Source organism: Sinohyriopsis cumingii, chromosome 17 (genome assembly GCF_028554795.1).
Source record: "Sinohyriopsis cumingii isolate HCF-2022 chromosome 17, ASM2855479v2, whole genome shotgun sequence".
Taxonomy (NCBI): domain Eukaryota; kingdom Metazoa; phylum Mollusca; class Bivalvia; order Unionida; family Unionidae; genus Sinohyriopsis; species Sinohyriopsis cumingii.
In genome coordinates this window covers 112,118,471-112,138,801 of record NC_142977.1, presented here as the reverse complement: position 1 = coordinate 112,138,801, position 20,331 = coordinate 112,118,471, and the positions used below count along the sequence as shown (strand labels likewise).

General features: G+C 28.1%; 1 protein-coding gene across 5 annotated transcripts in view; it reads right to left on the bottom strand.

The window, feature by feature from the left end:
* Positions 1-20,331, bottom strand: part of LOC149779680 (uncharacterized) — a 99,770-nt gene that overhangs the window by 29,479 nt on the left and 49,960 nt on the right. For all 5 annotated transcript variants that reach the window (XM_089940517.1, XM_089940516.1, XM_089940520.1 and 2 more), the window contains 4 exons: positions 17,660-19,101; positions 17,128-17,313; positions 16,612-16,827; positions 15,046-15,173 (listed from right to left, as the gene is read on the bottom strand). In XM_089940517.1, the coding sequence (XP_089796643.1) occupies positions 15,046-15,173; positions 16,612-16,827; positions 17,128-17,313; positions 17,660-19,101 (1,972 nt within the window). The remainder of the gene's footprint in view (positions 1-15,045; positions 15,174-16,611; positions 16,828-17,127; positions 17,314-17,659; positions 19,102-20,331) is intronic.

The window sequence follows — 20,331 nt, the reverse complement described above, 5'->3', positions numbered from 1 at the left end:
CGCGTATCTCAAGTTCTACATACGTGCATTAATTAATTCAATTTGCATATCTGTAGCTGTACATACTTGCATTTAATTAGTTTAATTTGCATATCTCTAGCTCTACATACTTGCATTTAATTAATTTAATTTGCGTATCTCTAGGTCTACATACGTACATTTAATTAATTTAGTTTGCATATCTCTAGCTATATATACTTGTATTTAATTAATTTTATTTGCATATCTCTAGCTCTACATACTTGCATTTAATTAATTTAATTTGCATATCTCAAGTTCTACATACGTGCAGTAATTAATTTAATTTCCATATCTCTAGGTTTACATACTTGCATTTAATTAATTTAATTTGCATATCTCAAGCTCTACATACGTGCATTAATTAATTCAATTTGCATATGTCTAGCTGTACATACTTGCATTTAATTAACTTAACGTGCATATCTCTAGCTCTACATACTTGCATTTAATTAATTTAATTTGCGTATCTCTAGGTCTACATAAGTACATTTAATTAATTTAATTTGCATATCTCTAGCTCTACATACTTGCATTTAATTAATTCAATTTGCATATCTCTAGCTGTACAAACTTGCATTTAATTAATTTAATTTACATATCTCAGGCCTTAAACTTGCATTTAATTAATTTAATTTGCATATCTCTAGCTCTACATACTTGCATTTAATTAATTTAATTTGCATATCTCTAGCTCTACATACTTGCATTAATTCATTTAATTTGCATATCTCTAGCTCTACATACGTGCAGTAATTAATTTAATTTGCATATCTCTAGCTCTACATACTTGCATTTAATTAATTTAATTTGCATATCTCTAGCTCTACATACTTGCATTAATTAATTTAATTTGCATATCTCTAGCTGTACATACTTGCATTTAATTAATTTAATTTGCATTTCTCTAGGTCTACATACTTGCATTCAATTAATTTAATTTGCATATCTCTAGGTCTACACATTTGCATTTAATTAATTTAACTTGCATATCTCTAGCTCTACATACTTGCATTTAATTAATTTAATTTGCATATCTCTAGCTCTACATACTTGCATTCAATTAATTTAATTTGCATATCTCAAGCTCTACATACGTGTAGTAATTAATTTAATTTGCATATCTCTAGCTCTACATACTTGCATTTAATTAATTCAATTTGCATATCTCTAGCTGTACAAACTTGCATTTAATTAATTTAATTTACATATCTCAGGCCTTAAACTTGCATTTAATTAATTTAATTTGCATATCTCTAGAATACATACCTGCATTTAATTAATTTAATTTGCATATTTCTACCTCTAGATACTTGCATTTAATTAATTTAATTCGCGTATCTCAAGTTCTACATACGTGCATTAATTAATTCAATTTGCATATCTGTAGCTGTACATACTTGCATTTAATTAATTTAATTTGCATATCTCTAGCTCTACATACTTGCATTTAATTAATTTAATTTGTGTATCTCTAGGTCTACATACGTACATTTAATTAATTTAATTTGCATATTTCTAGCTATATATACTTGTATTTAATTAATTTTATTTGCATATCTCTAGCTCTACATACTTGCATTTAATTAATTTAATTTGCATATCTCAAGCTCTACATACGTGCATTAATTAATTCAATTTGCATATGTCTAGCTGTACATACTTGCATTTAATTAATTTAATGTGCATATCTCTAGCTCTACATACTTGCATTTAATTAATTTAATTTGCGTATCTCTAGGTCTACATACGTATATTTAATTAATTTAATTTGCATATCTCTAACTATATATACTTGTATTTAATTAATTTTATTTGCATATCTCTAGCCTTACATACTTGCATTTAATTAATTTAATTTGCTTATCACTAGGTCTACATAGTTGCATTTAATTAATTTAATTTGCATATCTCCAGCTCTATATACTTGCAATTAATCAATTTAATTTGCATATCTCTAGATCAACATACTTGCATTTAATTAATTTAATTTCCATATCTCTAGTCTACATACTTGCATTTAATTAATTTAATTTGCATATATCTAGCTCTAAAACTTGCATTTAATTAATTTAATTTGCATATCTCTAGGTCTACATACTTGCATTCAATTAATTTAATTCGCATATCGCTAGGTCTACATACTTGCATTTAATTAATTTAATTTGCATATCTCAAGCTCTACATACGTGCAGTAATTAATTTAATTTGCATATCTCTAGCTCTACATACTTGCATTTCATTAATTTAATTTGCATATCTCTAGCTCTACATACTTGCATTAATTAATTTAATTTGCATATCTCGAGCTGTACATACTTGCATTTAATTAATTTAATTTGCATTTCTCTAGATCTGCATACTTGCATTCAATTAATTTAATTTGCATATCTCTAGGTCTACACATTTGCATTTAATTAATTTAACTTGCATATCTCTAGCTCTACATACTTGCATTTAATTAATTTAATTTGCATATCTCTAGCTCTACATACTTGTATTTATGTTAAATTAATTTGCACATCTCTAGTTCTACATACTTGCATTTCATTAATTTAATTTGAATATCTCTAGCTCTACATACTTGTATTTATATTAAATTAATTTGCATATCTCTAGTTCTACATACTTACATTTCATTAATTTAATTTGCATATCTCTAGGTCTACATACCTGCATTTCATCAATTTAATTTGCATATCTCTAGCTCTAAAACTTGCATTTAATTAATTTAATTTGCATATCTCTAGAATACATACCTGCATTTAATTAATTTAATTTGCATATCTCTAGAATACATACCTGCATTTAATTAATTTAATTTGCATATTTCTAGCTCTACATACTTGCATTTAATTAACTTAATTCGCGTATCTCAAGTTCTACATACGTGCATTAATTAATTCAATTTGCATATCTGTAGCTGTACATACTTGCATTTAATTAATTTAATTTGCATATCTCTAGCTCTACATACTTGCATTTAATTAATTTAATTTGCGTATCTCTAGGTCTACATACGTACATTTAATTAATTTAATTTGCATATCTCTAGCTATATATACTTGTATTTAATTAATTTTATTTGCATATCTCTAGCTCTACATACTTGCATTTAATTAATTTAATTTGCATATCTCAAGTTCTACATACGTGCAGTAATTAATTTAATTTCCATATCTCTAGGTTTACATACTTGCATTTAATTAATTTAATTTGCATATCTCAAGCTCTACATACGTGCATTAATTAATTCAATTTGCATATGTCTAGCTGTACATACTTGCATTTAATTAACTTAACGTGCATATCTCTAGCTCTACATACTTGCATTTAATTAATTTAATTTGCGTATCTCTAGGTCTACATAAGTACATTTAATTAATTTAATTTGCATATCTCTAGCTCTACATACTTGCATTCAATTAATTTAATTTGCATATCTCAAGCTCTACATACGTGTAGTAATTAATTTAATTTGCATATCTCTAGCTCTACATACTTGCATTTAATTAATTCAATTTGCATATCTCTAGCTGTACAAACTTGCATTTAATTAATTTAATTTACATATCTCAGGCCTTAAACTTGCATTTAATTAATTTAATTTGCATATCTCTAGAATACATACCTGCATTTAATTAATTTAATTTGCATATTTCTACCTCTACATACTTGCATTTAATTAATTTAATTCGCGTATCTCAAGTTCTACATACGTGCATTAATTAATTCAATTTGCATATCTGTAGCTGTACATACTTGCATTTAATTAATTTAATTTGCATATCTCTAGCTCTACATACTTGCATTTAATTAATTTAATTTGTGTATCTCTAGGTCTACATACGTACATTTAATTAATTTAATTTGCATATTTCTAGCTATATATACTTGTATTTAATTAATTTTATTTGCATATCTCTAGCTCTACATACTTGCATTTAATTAATTTAATTTGCATATCTCAAGCTCTACATACGTGCATTAATTAATTCAATTTGCATATGTCTAGCTGTACATACTTGCATTTAATTAATTTAATGTGCATATCTCTAGCTCTACATACTTGCATTTAATTAATTTAATTTGCGTATCTCTAGGTCTACATACGTATATTTAATTAATTTAATTTGCATATCTCTAACTATATATACTTGTATTTAATTAATTTTATTTGCATATCTCTAGCCTTACATACTTGCATTTAATTAATTTAATTTGCTTATCACTAGGTCTACATAGTTGCATTTAATTAATTTAATTTGCATATCTCCAGCTCTATATACTTGCAATTAATCAATTTAATTTGCATATCTCTAGATCAACATGCTTGCATTTAATTAATTTAATTTCCATATCTCTAGTCTACATACTTGCATTTAATTAATTTAATTTGCATATCTCTAGCTCTAAAACTTGCATTTAATTAATTTAATTTGCATATCTCTAGGTCTACATACTTGCATTCAATTAATTTAATTCGCATATCGCTAGGTCTACATACTTGCATTTAATTAATTTAATTTGCATATCTCAAGCTCTACATACGTGCAGTAATTAATTTAATTTGCATATCTCTAGCTCTACATACTTGCATTTCATTAATTTAATTTGCATATCTCTAGCTCTACATACTTGCATTAATTAATTTAATTTGCATATCTCGAGCTGTACATACTTGCATTTAATTAATTTAATTTGCATTTCTCTAGGTCTGCATACTTGCATTCAATTAATTTAATTTGCATATCTCTAGGTCTACACATTTGCATTTAATTAATTTAACTTGCATATCTCTAGCTCTACATACTTGCATTTAATTAATTTAATTTGCATATCTCTAGCTCTACATACTTGTATTTATGTTAAATTAATTTGCACATCTCTAGTTCTACATACTTGCATTTCATTAATTTAATTTGAATATCTCTAGCTCTACATACTTGTATTTATATTAAATTAATTTGCATATCTCTAGTTCTACATACTTACATTTCATTAATTTAATTTGCATATCTCTAGGTCTACATACCTGCATTTCATCAATTTAATTTGCATATCTCTAGCTCTAAAACTTGCATTTAATTAATTTAATTTGCATATCTCTAGAATACATACCTGCATTTAATTAATTTAATTTGCATATCTCTAGAATACATACCTGCATTTAATTAATTTAATTTGCATATTTCTAGCTCTACATACTTGCATTTAATTAACTTAATTCGCGTATCTCAAGTTCTACATACGTGCATTAATTAATTCAATTTGCATATCTGTAGCTGTACATACTTGCATTTAATTAGTTTAATTTGCATATCTCTAGCTCTACATACTTGCATTTAATTAATTTAATTTGCGTATCTCTAGGTCTACATACGTACATTTAATTAATTTAGTTTGCATATCTCTAGCTATATATACTTGTATTTAATTAATTTTATTTGCATATCTCTAGCTCTACATACTTGCATTTAATTAATTTAATTTGCATATCTCAAGTTCTACATACGTGCAGTAATTAATTTAATTTCCATATCTCTAGGTTTACATACTTGCATTTAATTAATTTAATTTGCATATCTCAAGCTCTACATACGTGCATTAATTAATTCAATTTGCATATGTCTAGCTGTACATACTTGCATTTAATTAACTTAACGTGCATATCTCTAGCTCTACATACTTGCATTTAATTAATTTAATTTGCGTATCTCTAGGTCTACATAAGTACATTTAATTAATTTAATTTGCATATCTCTAGCTCTACATACTTGCATTTAATTAATTCAATTTGCATATCTCTAGCTGTACAAACTTGCATTTAATTAATTTAATTTACATATCTCAGGCCTTAAACTTGCATTTAATTAATTTAATTTGCATATCTCTAGAATACATACCTGCATTTAATTAATTTAATTTGCATATTTCTACCTCTACATACTTGCATTTAATTAATTTAATTCGCGTATCTCAAGTTCTACATACGTGCATTAATTAATTCAATTTGCATATCTGTAGCTGTACATACTTGCATTTAATTAATTTAATTTGCATATCTCTAGCTCTACATACTTGCATTTAATTAATTTAATTTGTGTATCTCTAGGTCTACATACGTACATTTAATTAATTTAATTTGCATATTTCTAGCTATATATACTTGTATTTAATTAATTTTATTTGCATATCTCTAGCTCTACATACTTGCATTTAATTAATTTAATTTGCATATCTCAAGCTCTACATACGTGCATTAATTAATTCAATTTGCATATGTCTAGCTGTACATACTTGCATTTAATTAATTTAATGTGCATATCTCTAGCTCTACATACTTGCATTTAATTAATTTAATTTGCATATCTCTAGCTCTACATACGTATATTTAATTAATTTAATTTGCATATCTCTAACTATATATACTTGTATTTAATTAATTTTATTTGCATATCTCTAGCCTTACATACTTGCATTTAATTAATTTAATTTGCTTATCACTAGGTCTACATAGTTGCATTTAATTAATTTAATTTGCATATCTCCAGCTCTATATACTTGCAATTAATCAATTTAATTTGCATATCTCTAGATCAACATACTTGCATTTAATTAATTTAATTTCCATATCTCTAGTCTACATACTTGCATTTGATTAATTTAATTTGCATATCTCTAGCTCTAAAACTTGCATTTAATTAATTTAATTTGCATATCTCTAGGTCTACATACTTGCATTCAATTAATTTAATTCGCATATCGCTAGGTCTACATACTTGCATTTAATTAATTTAATTTGCATATCTCAAGCTCTACATACGTGCAGTAATTAATTTAATTTGCATATCTCTAGCTCTACATACTTGCATTTCATTAATTTAATTTGCATATCTCTAGCTCTACATACTTGCATTAATTAATTTAATTTGCATATCTCGAGCTGTACATACTTGCATTTAATTAATTTAATTTGCATTTCTCTAGGTCTGCATACTTGCATTCAATTAATTTAATTTGCATATCTCTAGGTCTACACATTTGCATTTAATTAATTTAACTTGCATATCTCTAGCTCTACATACTTGCATTTAATTAATTTAATTTGCATATCTCTAGCTCTACATACTTGTATTTATGTTAAATTAATTTGCACATCTCTAGTTCTACATACTTGCATTTCATTAATTTAATTTGAATATCTCTAGCTCTACATACTTGTATTTATATTAAATTAATTTGCATATCTCTAGTTCTACATACTTACATTTCATTAATTTAATTTGCATATCTCTAGGTCTACATACCTGCATTTCATCAATTTAATTTGCATATCTCTAGCTCTAAAACTTGCATTTAATTAATTTAATTTGCATATCTCTAGAATACATACCTGCATTTAATTAATTTAATTTGCATATCTCTAGAATACATACCTGCATTTAATTAATTTAATTTGCATATTTCTAGCTCTACATACTTGCATTTAATTAACTTAATTCGCGTATCTCAAGTTCTACATACGTGCATTAATTAATTCAATTTGCATATCTGTAGCTGTACATACTTGCATTTAATTAATTTAATTTGCATATCTCTAGCTCTACATACTTGCATTTAATTAATTTCATTTGCGTATCTCTAGGTCTACATACGTACATTTAATTAATTTAATTTGCATATCTCTAGCTATATATACTTGTATTTAATTAATTTTATTTGCATATCTCTAGCTCTACATACTTGCATTTAATTAATTTAATTTGCATATCTCAAGTTCTACATACGTGCAGTAATTAATTTAATTTCCATATCTCTAGGTTTACATACTTGCATTTAATTAATTTAATTTGCATATCTCAAGCTCTACATACGTGCATTAATTAATTCAATTTGCATATATCTAGCTGTACATACTTGCATTTAATTAACTTAACGTGCATATCTCTAGCTCTACATACTTGCATTTAATTAATTTAATTTGCGTATCTCTAGGTCTACATAAGTACATTTAATTAATTTAATTTGCATATCTCTAACTATATATACTTGTATTTAATTAATTTTATTTGCATATCTCTTGACCAACATACTTGCATTTAATTAATTTAATTTGCTTATCACTAGGTCTACATAGTTGCATTTAATTAATTTAATTTGCATATCTCCAGCTCTATATACTTGCAATTAATCAATTTAATTTGCATATCTCTAGATCAACATACTTGCATTTAATTAATTTAATTTCCATATCTCTAGTCTACATACTTGCATTTAATTAATTTAATTTGCATATCTCTAGCTCTAAAACTTGCATTTAATTAATTTAATTTGCATATCTCTAGGTCTACATACTTGCATTCAATTAATTTAATTCGCATATCGCTTGGTCTACATACTTGCATTTAATTAATTTAATTTGCATATCTCAAGCTCTACATACGTGCAGTAATTAATTTAATTTGCATATCTCTAGCTCTACATACTTGCATTTAATTAATTTAATTTGCATATCTCTAGCTCTACATACTTGCATTAATTAATTTAATTTGCATATCTCTAGCTCTACATACGTGCAGTAATTAATTTAATTTGCATATCTCTAGCTCTACATACTTGCATTTAATTAATTTAATTTGCATATCTCTAGCTCTACATACTTGCATTAATTAATTTAATTTGGATTTCTCTAGCTGTACATACTTGCATTTAATTAATTTAATTTGCATTTCTCTAGGTCTACATACTTCCATTCAATTAATTTAATTTGCATATCTCTAGGTCTACACATTTGCATTTAATTAATTTAACTTGCATATCTCTAGCTCTACATACTTGCATTTAATTAATTTAATTTGCATATCTCTAGCTCTACATACTTGTATTTATATTAAATTAATTTGCATATCTCTAGTTCTACATACTTCCATTTCATTAATTTAATTTGAATATCTCTAGCTCTACATACTTGTATTTATATTAAATTAATTTGCATATCTCTAGTTCTACATACTTACATTTCATTAATTTAATTTGCATATCTCTAGGTCTACATACCTGCATTTCATCAATTTAACTTGCATATCTCTAGCTCTAAAACTTGCATTTAATTAATTTAATTTGCATATCTCTAGAATACATACCTGCATTTAATTAATTTAATTTTCATATTTCTAGCTCTACATATTTGCATTTAATTGATTTAATTTTCATATCTCTAGTAAGCATAGCAACATTTGATTAATTTGATTTGCATATCTCTAGCTCTACATACTTGCATTTAATTAATTTAATTTGCATATCTCAAGTTCTACATACGTGCAGTAATTAATTTAATTTTCATATCACTATGTCTACATACTTGCATTTAATTAATTTAATTTGCATATCTCCAGCTCTATATACTTGCAATTAATCAATTTAATTTGCATATCTCTAGATCAACATACTTGCATTTAATTAATTTAATTTGCATATCTCTAGCTCTAAAACTTGCATTTAATTAATTTAATTTGCATATCTCTAGGTCTACATACTTGCATTCAATTAATTTAATTGGCATATCTCTAGGTCTACATACTTGCATTTAATTAATTTAATTTGCATATCTCAAGCTCTGCATACGTGCAGTAATTAATTTAATTTGCATATCTCTAGCTCTACATACTTGCATTTAACTGATTTAATTTTCATATCTCTAGTAAACATAGCAACATTTGATTAATTTAATTTGCATATCTCTAGCTCTACGTACTTGCATTTAATTAATTTTATTTGCATATCTCAAGTTCTACATACGTGCATTAATTTAATTTGCATATCTCTAGCTGTACATACTTGCATTTAATTAATTTAATTTGCATATCTCTAGCTCTACATACTTGCATTTAATTAATTTAATCTGCATATCTCTAGCTCTACATACTTGTATTTATATTAAATTAATTTGCATATCTCTAGTTCTACATACTTGCATTTCATTAATTTAATTTGAATATCTCTAGCTCTACATACTTGTATTTATATTAAATTAATTTGCATATCTCTAGTTCTACATACTTACATTTCATTAATTTAATTTGCATATCTCTAGGTCTACATACCTGCATTTCATCAATTTAATTTGCATATCTCTAGCTCTAAAACTTGCATTTAATTAATTTAATTTGCATATCTCTAGAATACATACCTGCATTTAATTAATTTAATTTGCATATCTCTAGAATACATACCTGCATTTAATTAATTTAATTTGCATATTTCTAGCTCTACATACTTGCATTTAATTAATTTAATTCGCGTATCTCAAGTTCTACATACGTGCATTAATTAATTCAATTTGCATATCTGTAGCTGTACATACTTGCATTTAATTAATTTAATTTGCATATCTCTAGCTCTACATACTTGCATTTAATTAATTTAATTTGCGTATCTCTAGGTCTACATACGTACATTTAATTAATTTAATTTGCATATCTCTAGCTATATATACTTGTATTTAATTAATTTTATTTGCATATCTCTAGCTCTACGTACTTGCATTTAATTAATTTAATTTGCATATCTCAAGTTCTACATACGTGCAGTAATTAATTTAATTTCCATATCTCTAGGTTTACATACTTGCATTTAATTAATTTAATTTGCATATCTCTAGCTGTACATACTTGCATTTAATTAGTTTAATTTGCATATCTCTAGGTCTACATACTTGCATTTAATTAATTTAATTTGCATATCTCTAGCTCTACATACTTGCATTCAATTAATTTAATTTGCATATCTCAAGCTCTACATACGTGTAGTAATTAATTAAATTTGCATATCACTAGCTCTACATACTTGCATTTAATTAATTCAATTTGCATATCTCTAGCTGTACAAACTTGCATTTAATTAATTTAATTTGCATATCTCAGGCCTTAAACTTGCATTTAATTAATTTAATTTGCATATCTCTAGAATACATACCTGCATTTAATTAATTTAATTTGCATATTTCTAGCTCTACATACTTGCATTTAATTAATTTAATTCGCGTATCTCAAGTTCTACATACGTGCATTAATTAATTCAATTTGCATATCTGTAGCTGTACATACTTGCATTTAATTAATTTAATTTGCATATCTCTAGCTCTACATACTTGCATTTAATTAATTTAATTTGTGTATCTCTAGGTCTACATACGTACATTTAATTAATTTAATTTGCATATTTCTAGCTATATATACTTGTATTTAATTAATTTTATTTGCATATCTCTAGCTCTACATACTTGCATTTAATTAATTTAATTTGCATATCTCAAGCTCTACATACGTGCATTAATTAATTCAATTTGCATATGTCTAGCTGTACATACTTGCATTTAATTAATTTAATGTGCATATCTCTAGCTCTACATACTTGCATTTAATTAATTTAATGTGCATATCTCTAGCTCTACATACGTACATTTAATTAATTTAATTTGCATATCTCTAACTATATATACTTGTATTTAATTAATTTTATTTGCATATCACTAGCCTTACATACTTGCATTTAATTAATTTAATTTGCTTATCACTAGGTCTACATAGTTGCATTTAATTAATTTAATTTGCATATCTCCAGCTCTATATACTTGCAATTAATCAATTTAATTTGCATATCTCTAGATCAACATACTTGCATTTAATTAATTTAATTTCCATATCTCTAGTCTACATACTTGCATTTAATTAATTTAATTTGCATATCTCTAGCTCTAAAACTTGCATTTAATTAATTTAATTTGCATATCTCTAGGTCTACATACTTGCATTCAATTAATTTAATTCGCATATCGCTAGGTCTACATACTTGCATTTAATTAATTTAATTTGCATATCTCAAGCTCTACATACGTGCAGTAATTAATTTAATTTGCATATCTCTAGCTCTACATACTTGCATTTCATTAATTTAATTTGCATATCTCTAGCTCTACATACTTGCATTAATTAATTTAATTTGCATATCTCTAGCTGTACATACTTGCATTTAATTAATTTAATTTGCATTTCTCTAGGTCTACATACTTGCATTCAATTAATTTAATTTGCATATCTCTAGGTCTACATATTTGCATTTAATTAATTTAACTTGCTTATCTCTAGCTCTACATACTTGCATTTAATTAATTTAATTTGCATATCTCTAGCTCTACATACTTGTATTTATATTAAATTAATTTGCATATCTCTAGTTCTACATACTTGCATTTCATTAATTTAATTTGAATATCTCTAGCTCTACATACTTGTATTTATATTAAATTAATTTGCATATCTCTAGTTCTACATACTTACATTTCATTAATTTAATTTGCATATCTCTAGGTCTACATAGTTGCATTTAATTAATTTAATTTGCATATCTCCAGCTCTATATACTTGCAATTAATCAATTTAATTTGCATATCTCTAGATCAACATACTTGCATTTAATTAATTTAATTTCCATATCTCTAGTCTACATACTTGCATTTAATTAATTTAATTTGCATATCTCTAGCTCTAAAACTTGCATTTAATTAATTTAATTTGCATATCTCTAGGTCTACATACTTGCATTCAATTAATTTAATTCGCATATCGCTAGGTCTACATACTTGCATTTAATTAATTTAATTTGCATATCTCAAGCTCTACATACGTGCAGTAATTAATTTAATTTGCATATCTCTAGCTCTACATACTTGCATTTCATTAATTTAATTTGCATATCTCTAGCTCTACATACTTGCATTAATTAATTTAATTTGCATATCTCTAGCTGTACATACTTGCATTTAATTAATTTAATTTGCATTTCTCTAGGTCTACATACTTGCATTCAATTAATTTAATTTGCATATCTCTAGGTCTACATATTTGCATTTAATTAATTTAACTTGCTTATCTCTAGCTCTACATACTTGCATTTAATTAATTTAATTTGCATATCTCTAGCTCTACATACTTGTATTTATATTAAATTAATTTGCATATCTCTAGTTCTACATACTTGCATTTCATTAATTTAATTTGAATATCTCTAGCTCTACATACTTGTATTTATATTAAATTAATTTGCATATCTCTAGTTCTACATACTTACATTTCATTAATTTAATTTGCATATCTCTAGGTCTACATACCTGCATTTCATCAATTTAACTTGCATATCTCTAGCTCTAAAACTTGCATTTAATTAATTTAATTTGCATATCTCTAGAATACATACCTGCATTTAATTAATTTAATTTTCATATTTCTAGCTCTACATATTTGCATTTAATTGATTTAATTTTCATATCTCTAGTAAGCATAGCAACATTTGATTAATTTGATTTGCATATCTCTAGCTCTACATACTTGCATTTAATTAATTTAATTTGCATATCTCAAGTTCTACATACGTGCAGTAATTAATTTAATTTTCATATCACTATGTCTACATACTTGCATTTAATTAATTTAATTCGCATATCTCCAGCTCTATATACTTGCAATTAATCAATTTAATTTGCATATCTCTAGATCAACATACTTGCATTTAATTAATTTAATTTGCATATCTCTAGGTCTACATACTTGCATTCAATTAATTTAATTGGCATATCTCTAGGTCTACATACTTGCATTTAATTAATTTAATTTGCATATCTCAAGCTCTGCATACGTGCAGTAATTAATTTAATTTGCATATCTCTAGCTCTACATACTTGCATTTAACTGATTTAATTTTCATATCTCTAGTAAACATAGCAACATTTGATTAATTTAATTTGCATATCTCTAGCTCTACGTACTTGCATTTAATTAATTTAATTTGCATATCTCAAGTTCTACATACGTGCATAAATTTAATTTGCATATCTCTAGCTGTACATACTTGCATTTAATTAATTTAATTTGCATATCTCTAGCTCTACATACTTGCATTTAATTAATTTAATCTGCATATCTCTAGCTCTAAAACTTGCATTTAATTAATTTAATCTGCATATCTCTAGAATACATACCTGCATTTAATTAATTTAATTTCCATATTTCTAGCTCTACATACTTGCATTTAATTAATTTAATTTCCATATCTCTAGCTCTACATACTTGCATTTAATTAATTTAATTTGCGTATCTCTAGGTCTACATACGTACATTTAATTAATTTAATTTGCATATCTCTAGCTATATATACTTGTATTTTATTAATTTGATTTGCATATCTCTAGCTCTACATACTTGCATTTAATTAATTTAATTTGCATATCACTAGGTCTATATACTTGCATTTAATTAATTTAATTTGCCTATCTCCAGCTATATATAATTGCAATTAATCAATTTAATTTGCATATCTCTAGATCAACATACTTGCATTTAATTAATTTAATTTCCATATCTCTATTCTACATACTTGCATCAATTAATTTAATTTGCATATCCCTAGTATACATACTTGCATTTAATTATTTTAATTTGCATATCTCTAGGTCTGCATTCGTGCATTTAATTAATTTAATTTGTATATCTCTAGCTCTACATACATTACTTTGATTTGCTTATCTCTAGTTCTACATACTTGCATTTAATTAATTTAATTTGCATTTCTCTAGGTCTACATACTAGCATTTAATTAATTTAACTTGCATATCTCTAGCTATATATACTTGTATTTAATTAATTTAATTTGCATTTCTCTAGGTCTACATACTAGCATTTAATTAATTTAACTTGCATATCTCTAGCTATATATACTTGCATATCTCTAGCTATATATACTTGCATATCTCTAGCTATATATACTTGCATTTAATTAATTTAATTTGCATTTCTCTAGCTATATATACTTGTATTTTATTTATTTAATTTGCATATCTCTAGCTATATATACTTGCATTTGTTTCGAAATTTAAAATATAGTTGAGCGATAGTATTGTCACAAAACCTGCTTCTTTCATATATTTATATGAAAATTTCCATGTGTTCAATCATATACAGACAATATTACCTGTCATATTTAATAGACACATCAACTCCAAGTTCTTGTAGAAACATGTCCGCTGTCTCAACATCCAACAGTCTTGCTAGGATTTCTCTAACCTTCTCACATTGTTTAATTTCCCCCTCTTCACTCTTCTAATTCAAAAAATTAAATAAGTACAATGTATTGAGTTCAAGTCATTTCGGCCATGTTTTCAAACTGCATTTCACAACCAACGACAAGACCGTATCTAAATTAATTTACTTCTTACACTAATTAGTTTAGCATTTTGACAAGTCTCTTTGTCTCCAGATGTATTTGTATGTCTTCTAGTACAGGCTAGACTAATTAGTTTAGCATTGACAAGTCTCTTTGCCGCCAGATGTATTTGTATGTCTTCTAGTACAGGCTAGACTAATTAGTTTAGCATTGACAAGTCTCTTTGCCACCAGATTTATTTGTATGTCTTCTAGTACAGGCTAGACTAATTAGTTTAGCATTGACAAGTCTCTTTGCCACCAGATGTATTTGTATGTCTTCTAGTACAGGCTAGACTAATTAGTTTAGCATTGACAAGTCTCTTTGCCACCATATTTATTTGTATGTATTCTAGTACAGACTAGACTAATTTCTTTAGCATTGACAAGTCTATATACCACCAGATTTATTTGTATGTCTTCTAGTACAGGCTAGACTAATTAGTTTAGCATTGACAAGTCTCTTTGCCACCATATTTATTTGTATGTCTTATAGTACAGGCTAGACTAATTAGTTTAGCATTGACAAGTCTCTTTGCCACCATATTTATTTGTATGTATTCTAGTACAGGCTAGATTAATTTCTTTAGCAGTGACAAGTCTATATACCACCAGATGTATTTGTATGTCTTCTAGTACAGGCTAGACTAATTTCTTTAGTATTGGCAAGTCTATATGCCACCAGATTTATTTGTATGTCTTCTAGTACAGGCTAGACTAATTTCTTTAGCATTGACAAGTCTATATGCCACCAGATTTATTTGTATGTATTCTAGTACAGACTAGACTAATTTCTTTAGCATTGACAAGTCTATATGCCACCAGATTTATTTGTATGTCTTCTAGTACAGGCTAGACGAATTAGTTTAGCATTGGCAAGTCTATTTGCAAACCAGATGTATTTGTATGTCTTCTAGTAGAGGCTAGACTAATTAGGTTAGCATTGACAAGTCTCTTTGCCACCAGATTTATTTGTATGTCTTCTAGTACAGACTAGACACTATCTCATTTCAAAAGACTATCACACTAAATATATTTAGTCTGTATGCGTATTAAAATATGGAACATGAATGGGGAGCGTGTATTTGCATTTCCCGACAGTATTATTCTAAAAGAAAAAGTCACATACATTATTTGAATGTTTTCACTATAGTATAAAAATATATCGGAACGATTTGACAACGTATATATTTCTTCATTTACTGTCAGATATATTACACAAAATCCATGCTAATAAAAATTAATACTAACATCCAGCCATTTTTCCATATAAGAATGGTGCCATATTAAAACCAAAGAAGGACATATATTTTTTCATAACTGCCATTGTTTGTACCTTTTGCATCCTCAAGCCTTCTATAATGATAGTACTGCAAGCGGAAGTACTGTCAGAGGCGGTGACATCTCTGTTATTTGCGACAGTTACGTCAATGTCGATGAAACATTGGAAATTTCTTTTTGCTCCTAAATTGTGATTTTCCAGAAGCCATTCGACAAAGGCTGGATAATCATCCTGTCGGCAGCATCTCACTATTTTGGATAGTTGTAGACGCTGCAAAGTAGACATTAAAATGAGAAATGAAGCAAGTTGTCAAGAAATTGAAAACCGAATTGCTAAATAAATGAAAGAAGCGTTCGTTCAGCTTCCCTAGAACAAGATGTAATAACAGTTGAAAGATGAATTTTTAAATTACGATAAATTCGCAGAAGAAAATGTTCTATTAATTGGGGTTTTTCTTTTGTTTTTTCTTACTTGTTGTGTTTAACAATGTCTGCTGTGAGCAAGTACATTTGGTGTTCAAAGGCCGACAACCCATAAATCATAGCACAGTGAAATGTTTCATTACCATACCTGTACGTCTGGTTTCAATGGCTGTCCAGATCTCTTCTTCTTATTTTTCCAATGACCATCTTCATCATCCATGACTTCGAGTCTCATGCTCAAAATATCCCCACTCTCTAGTTCGTCAGGCACAAGTCCTATCTCTGTGGTCTCTATGTGTTCTCTCCCTTTACTAGATTCCCGTCTCACGTATTCCTATAACATAAAGAATAACACCATGAAAAAAGGATTTAATTAATCTCTATTCATGTGGGGGCTTTATTCCCAGTTTTAAAGAGACCTAAATTTATATGTAATGTTTACATTAATTTGATCGTGTGATTAAATCATTTATATGGTATATTATTGAAATATCAAAAATGTATTTCAGTTCCTTACATGTTTAAATTTTCGAGATCACTTTTAGAACTACTGAAAATAACACTATGCCTGAAGATAAATACACAGATATAAGATATTCCTTAAAATAATATGTTAGCCAAAATCTAGATAAATAAAGTATGCTTGTAAAATCATATAAAATATTTTATGTTTTGATTACCTGCAGAAATGCATCAAGTTTTGCCTTTCCATCCGCAATATATAGCCTGACACGCACTTGTCTCCCTTCATCAATAGATTTGTAAGAACCAAATACTACTCCATAAAGAGTTAGTTCCCGTTTATTGACTTTAGGACATTTATCGCAGGTACATCGCGTGCAGAGAAAACCACTAAAGTGTTTTGTATAGATGTACACAAACCCATCTCCTCCAATATGACAATACATGTCTTGGTTTGCATTGTTATATTTCGATTTAGCTTCAAGCTTCTGAAGTGTTAATTTCTCATTACTGCCACTATCAGATGCAAACCAGTAGACACAGACATTGTCATAGCCGAAATAGGGAATTTTGACGATAGCATACTTATTGAATTTAGGTAGAGTTGGAAACCAAAATTCTACTCCTGGTCCAACTATTTCTTCGTTTTCTGATAGGTCGAACTTTCGCCGCAAAGCCCCTATCTTTGTAAATACTGAACCGTAGACCTCTGACGTAGAGAACACATTGAAAAGCCCTTGTGGAATAATCAGCTCTATTGATGTTTTCTCGTCCCGTAGCAATCCTCCAGTCGCATCAAAAGTTCCATGCAATGTCCAGTCCTCACCGAATATATTAAGCTTCTTTGTGTTATTGTCTTGCATCGTCTGTGATCCGATTTCCCTCCAAATAGAAGTTGTAAGATTCCTCAAGTCAATAGAAACATCTTTAGCTAACCCGCCAGAAACGTTGTTTTCATGACCTACAGTTTCACGATGATGTCGATCATTAAAAGAATCTCCTTGTTCAAAATCGTTATTGTCTGCAAAATGGTATTCTTCGTCTGTAAAATCACTCATATGGCCATCGGACTGACACTCAGAAAGAACAACACTTATACTGCTTTTCACACTAGAAAATGAATATCTGTCATTGCATCTCTTGACGAACATTGTTTCCTTTTCAAAATCACTTGTGACAAGCGGATCATTTAATTCACCTCCGGTTGTATCAGAGATGCGGTCCTCTCCAAATGTATCCAACATCTCAATTTGTTCGTGAGTGGTTTCTTGTGTTCGATCCTGGCTTGAAATCGAAACTAGCATATTTTGGGAAAGTCCGCTGGATTCGTCTTCCATACAATAATTTTCGCGATTCAAGCTTTCATCACCATTCAAACAACTAACATATTCTTCCTGGACCTTTCCATCTGGAAAGTCACTTAAATAGTGTTTCTCAAGACAAGCGACAAATTGGCGGCTTCCAATGCTCAGTAATGAATTTCCACCGTTATTTTCCTTGGTTTGCGTTGTTTCTTTATCTGCGACTCTCTCAAGAAAGGGGTCCTTCGAAGTCATGCTTCCTGATTCAATAATGTTCATAGTATGGTTTCCAGAAGCTTTGTGTCTTTTGGCTTTTCGTTTGTAAACGAAGAAAGCTAAGGAAACAACAGCAGCAACAACTGAAACGGAAATGAATAGTCCTTACTGTGTTCTATTTCTAAATAAACTGAACAATTCAAAACGTCATTTGGATTGGAAACTTACAGTTAATCTATAAAAAAGGTATATAAATTAGGAACCATCGTTTGCTAATCCGCTGCTTATGAAGGATAAATAAATGACAAATGTCATCAAATTCCTATATTTTAACTTTACAAAGTCATTTGCTGAAGGTTATATTTCAATTTAAAATATACTTCGTTTGTTTTGGGCGAAATAAACAAAATCATGATCCAATATACGGAGTGATGGTCTGAAACTGTACAAAGCTATCGTTTCATATTTATTATCAGACAACAGTGTTGCTACAGCTTGTTTCAATTCCTGTAACAGGATGATTTAAGTTTAGCGGAAAAATGATGGGTACTATATAAGTGTGTGTGTGTGTGTTTATGTGTGGGTGGGTGGGTGGGGGTATATTTGCGAGGACCTGAGTTTGAATGCACACCAACATCTTGAGGACTGGACTACATTGTGAGGACTTACACACCAGTCCTCGAAATGTTTCCTCGGCAAACGGTTGAGAATGATCATAAGAGATGAATTACGCGTTATTGTTAAAGTCCTCACAAAGTCGGTAATGTCTGACAGACAGTTACACTCAGTGTGTATTGTTCACACAATATGTGAACCTCCTTGGGTTGTAGACTGGTGTGCAAACACTTAGCCAATCAGAAGGGGCGTGACTTCTGATTGTTTGTCATCCAATGAGAACATCTCCATTGTGCAGTGTCACTGTAAATTTCGTATACCTATAAATACTTCTCATAAAATAATTACTAATATTATTAGTGATTTTTAAAAAGAAATAATTTTGTAAAATGGTAAACTGGTGATGCTAGCAGAAAGTGCGTTATTTTAAGCCCGGTGCAGCTGATATAGTGCGGTATTTGTGGCGCGTGATTTGGTGTGTACATGGATTTTACTGCTTCGAGAGTATGTTAGAGTAGGTATGCACGAGATGCAAATCACTGGCCACTAATTACTGCAATGAAATGAATGCCCCTCTATCCTGACATTACCTTGTCAGCAAATATTCAGCGTACTTAAAACAATACTTATTGAGGACCAACGAGAGTTACTCAAATAAAAACAAAACCTTTCAATGTAAAAAACAAAGATCATAATGATACATGTTAGATGTAATACAAAAGCGGCAACTGCTCTAATATCACATCAAATTTAGCTAC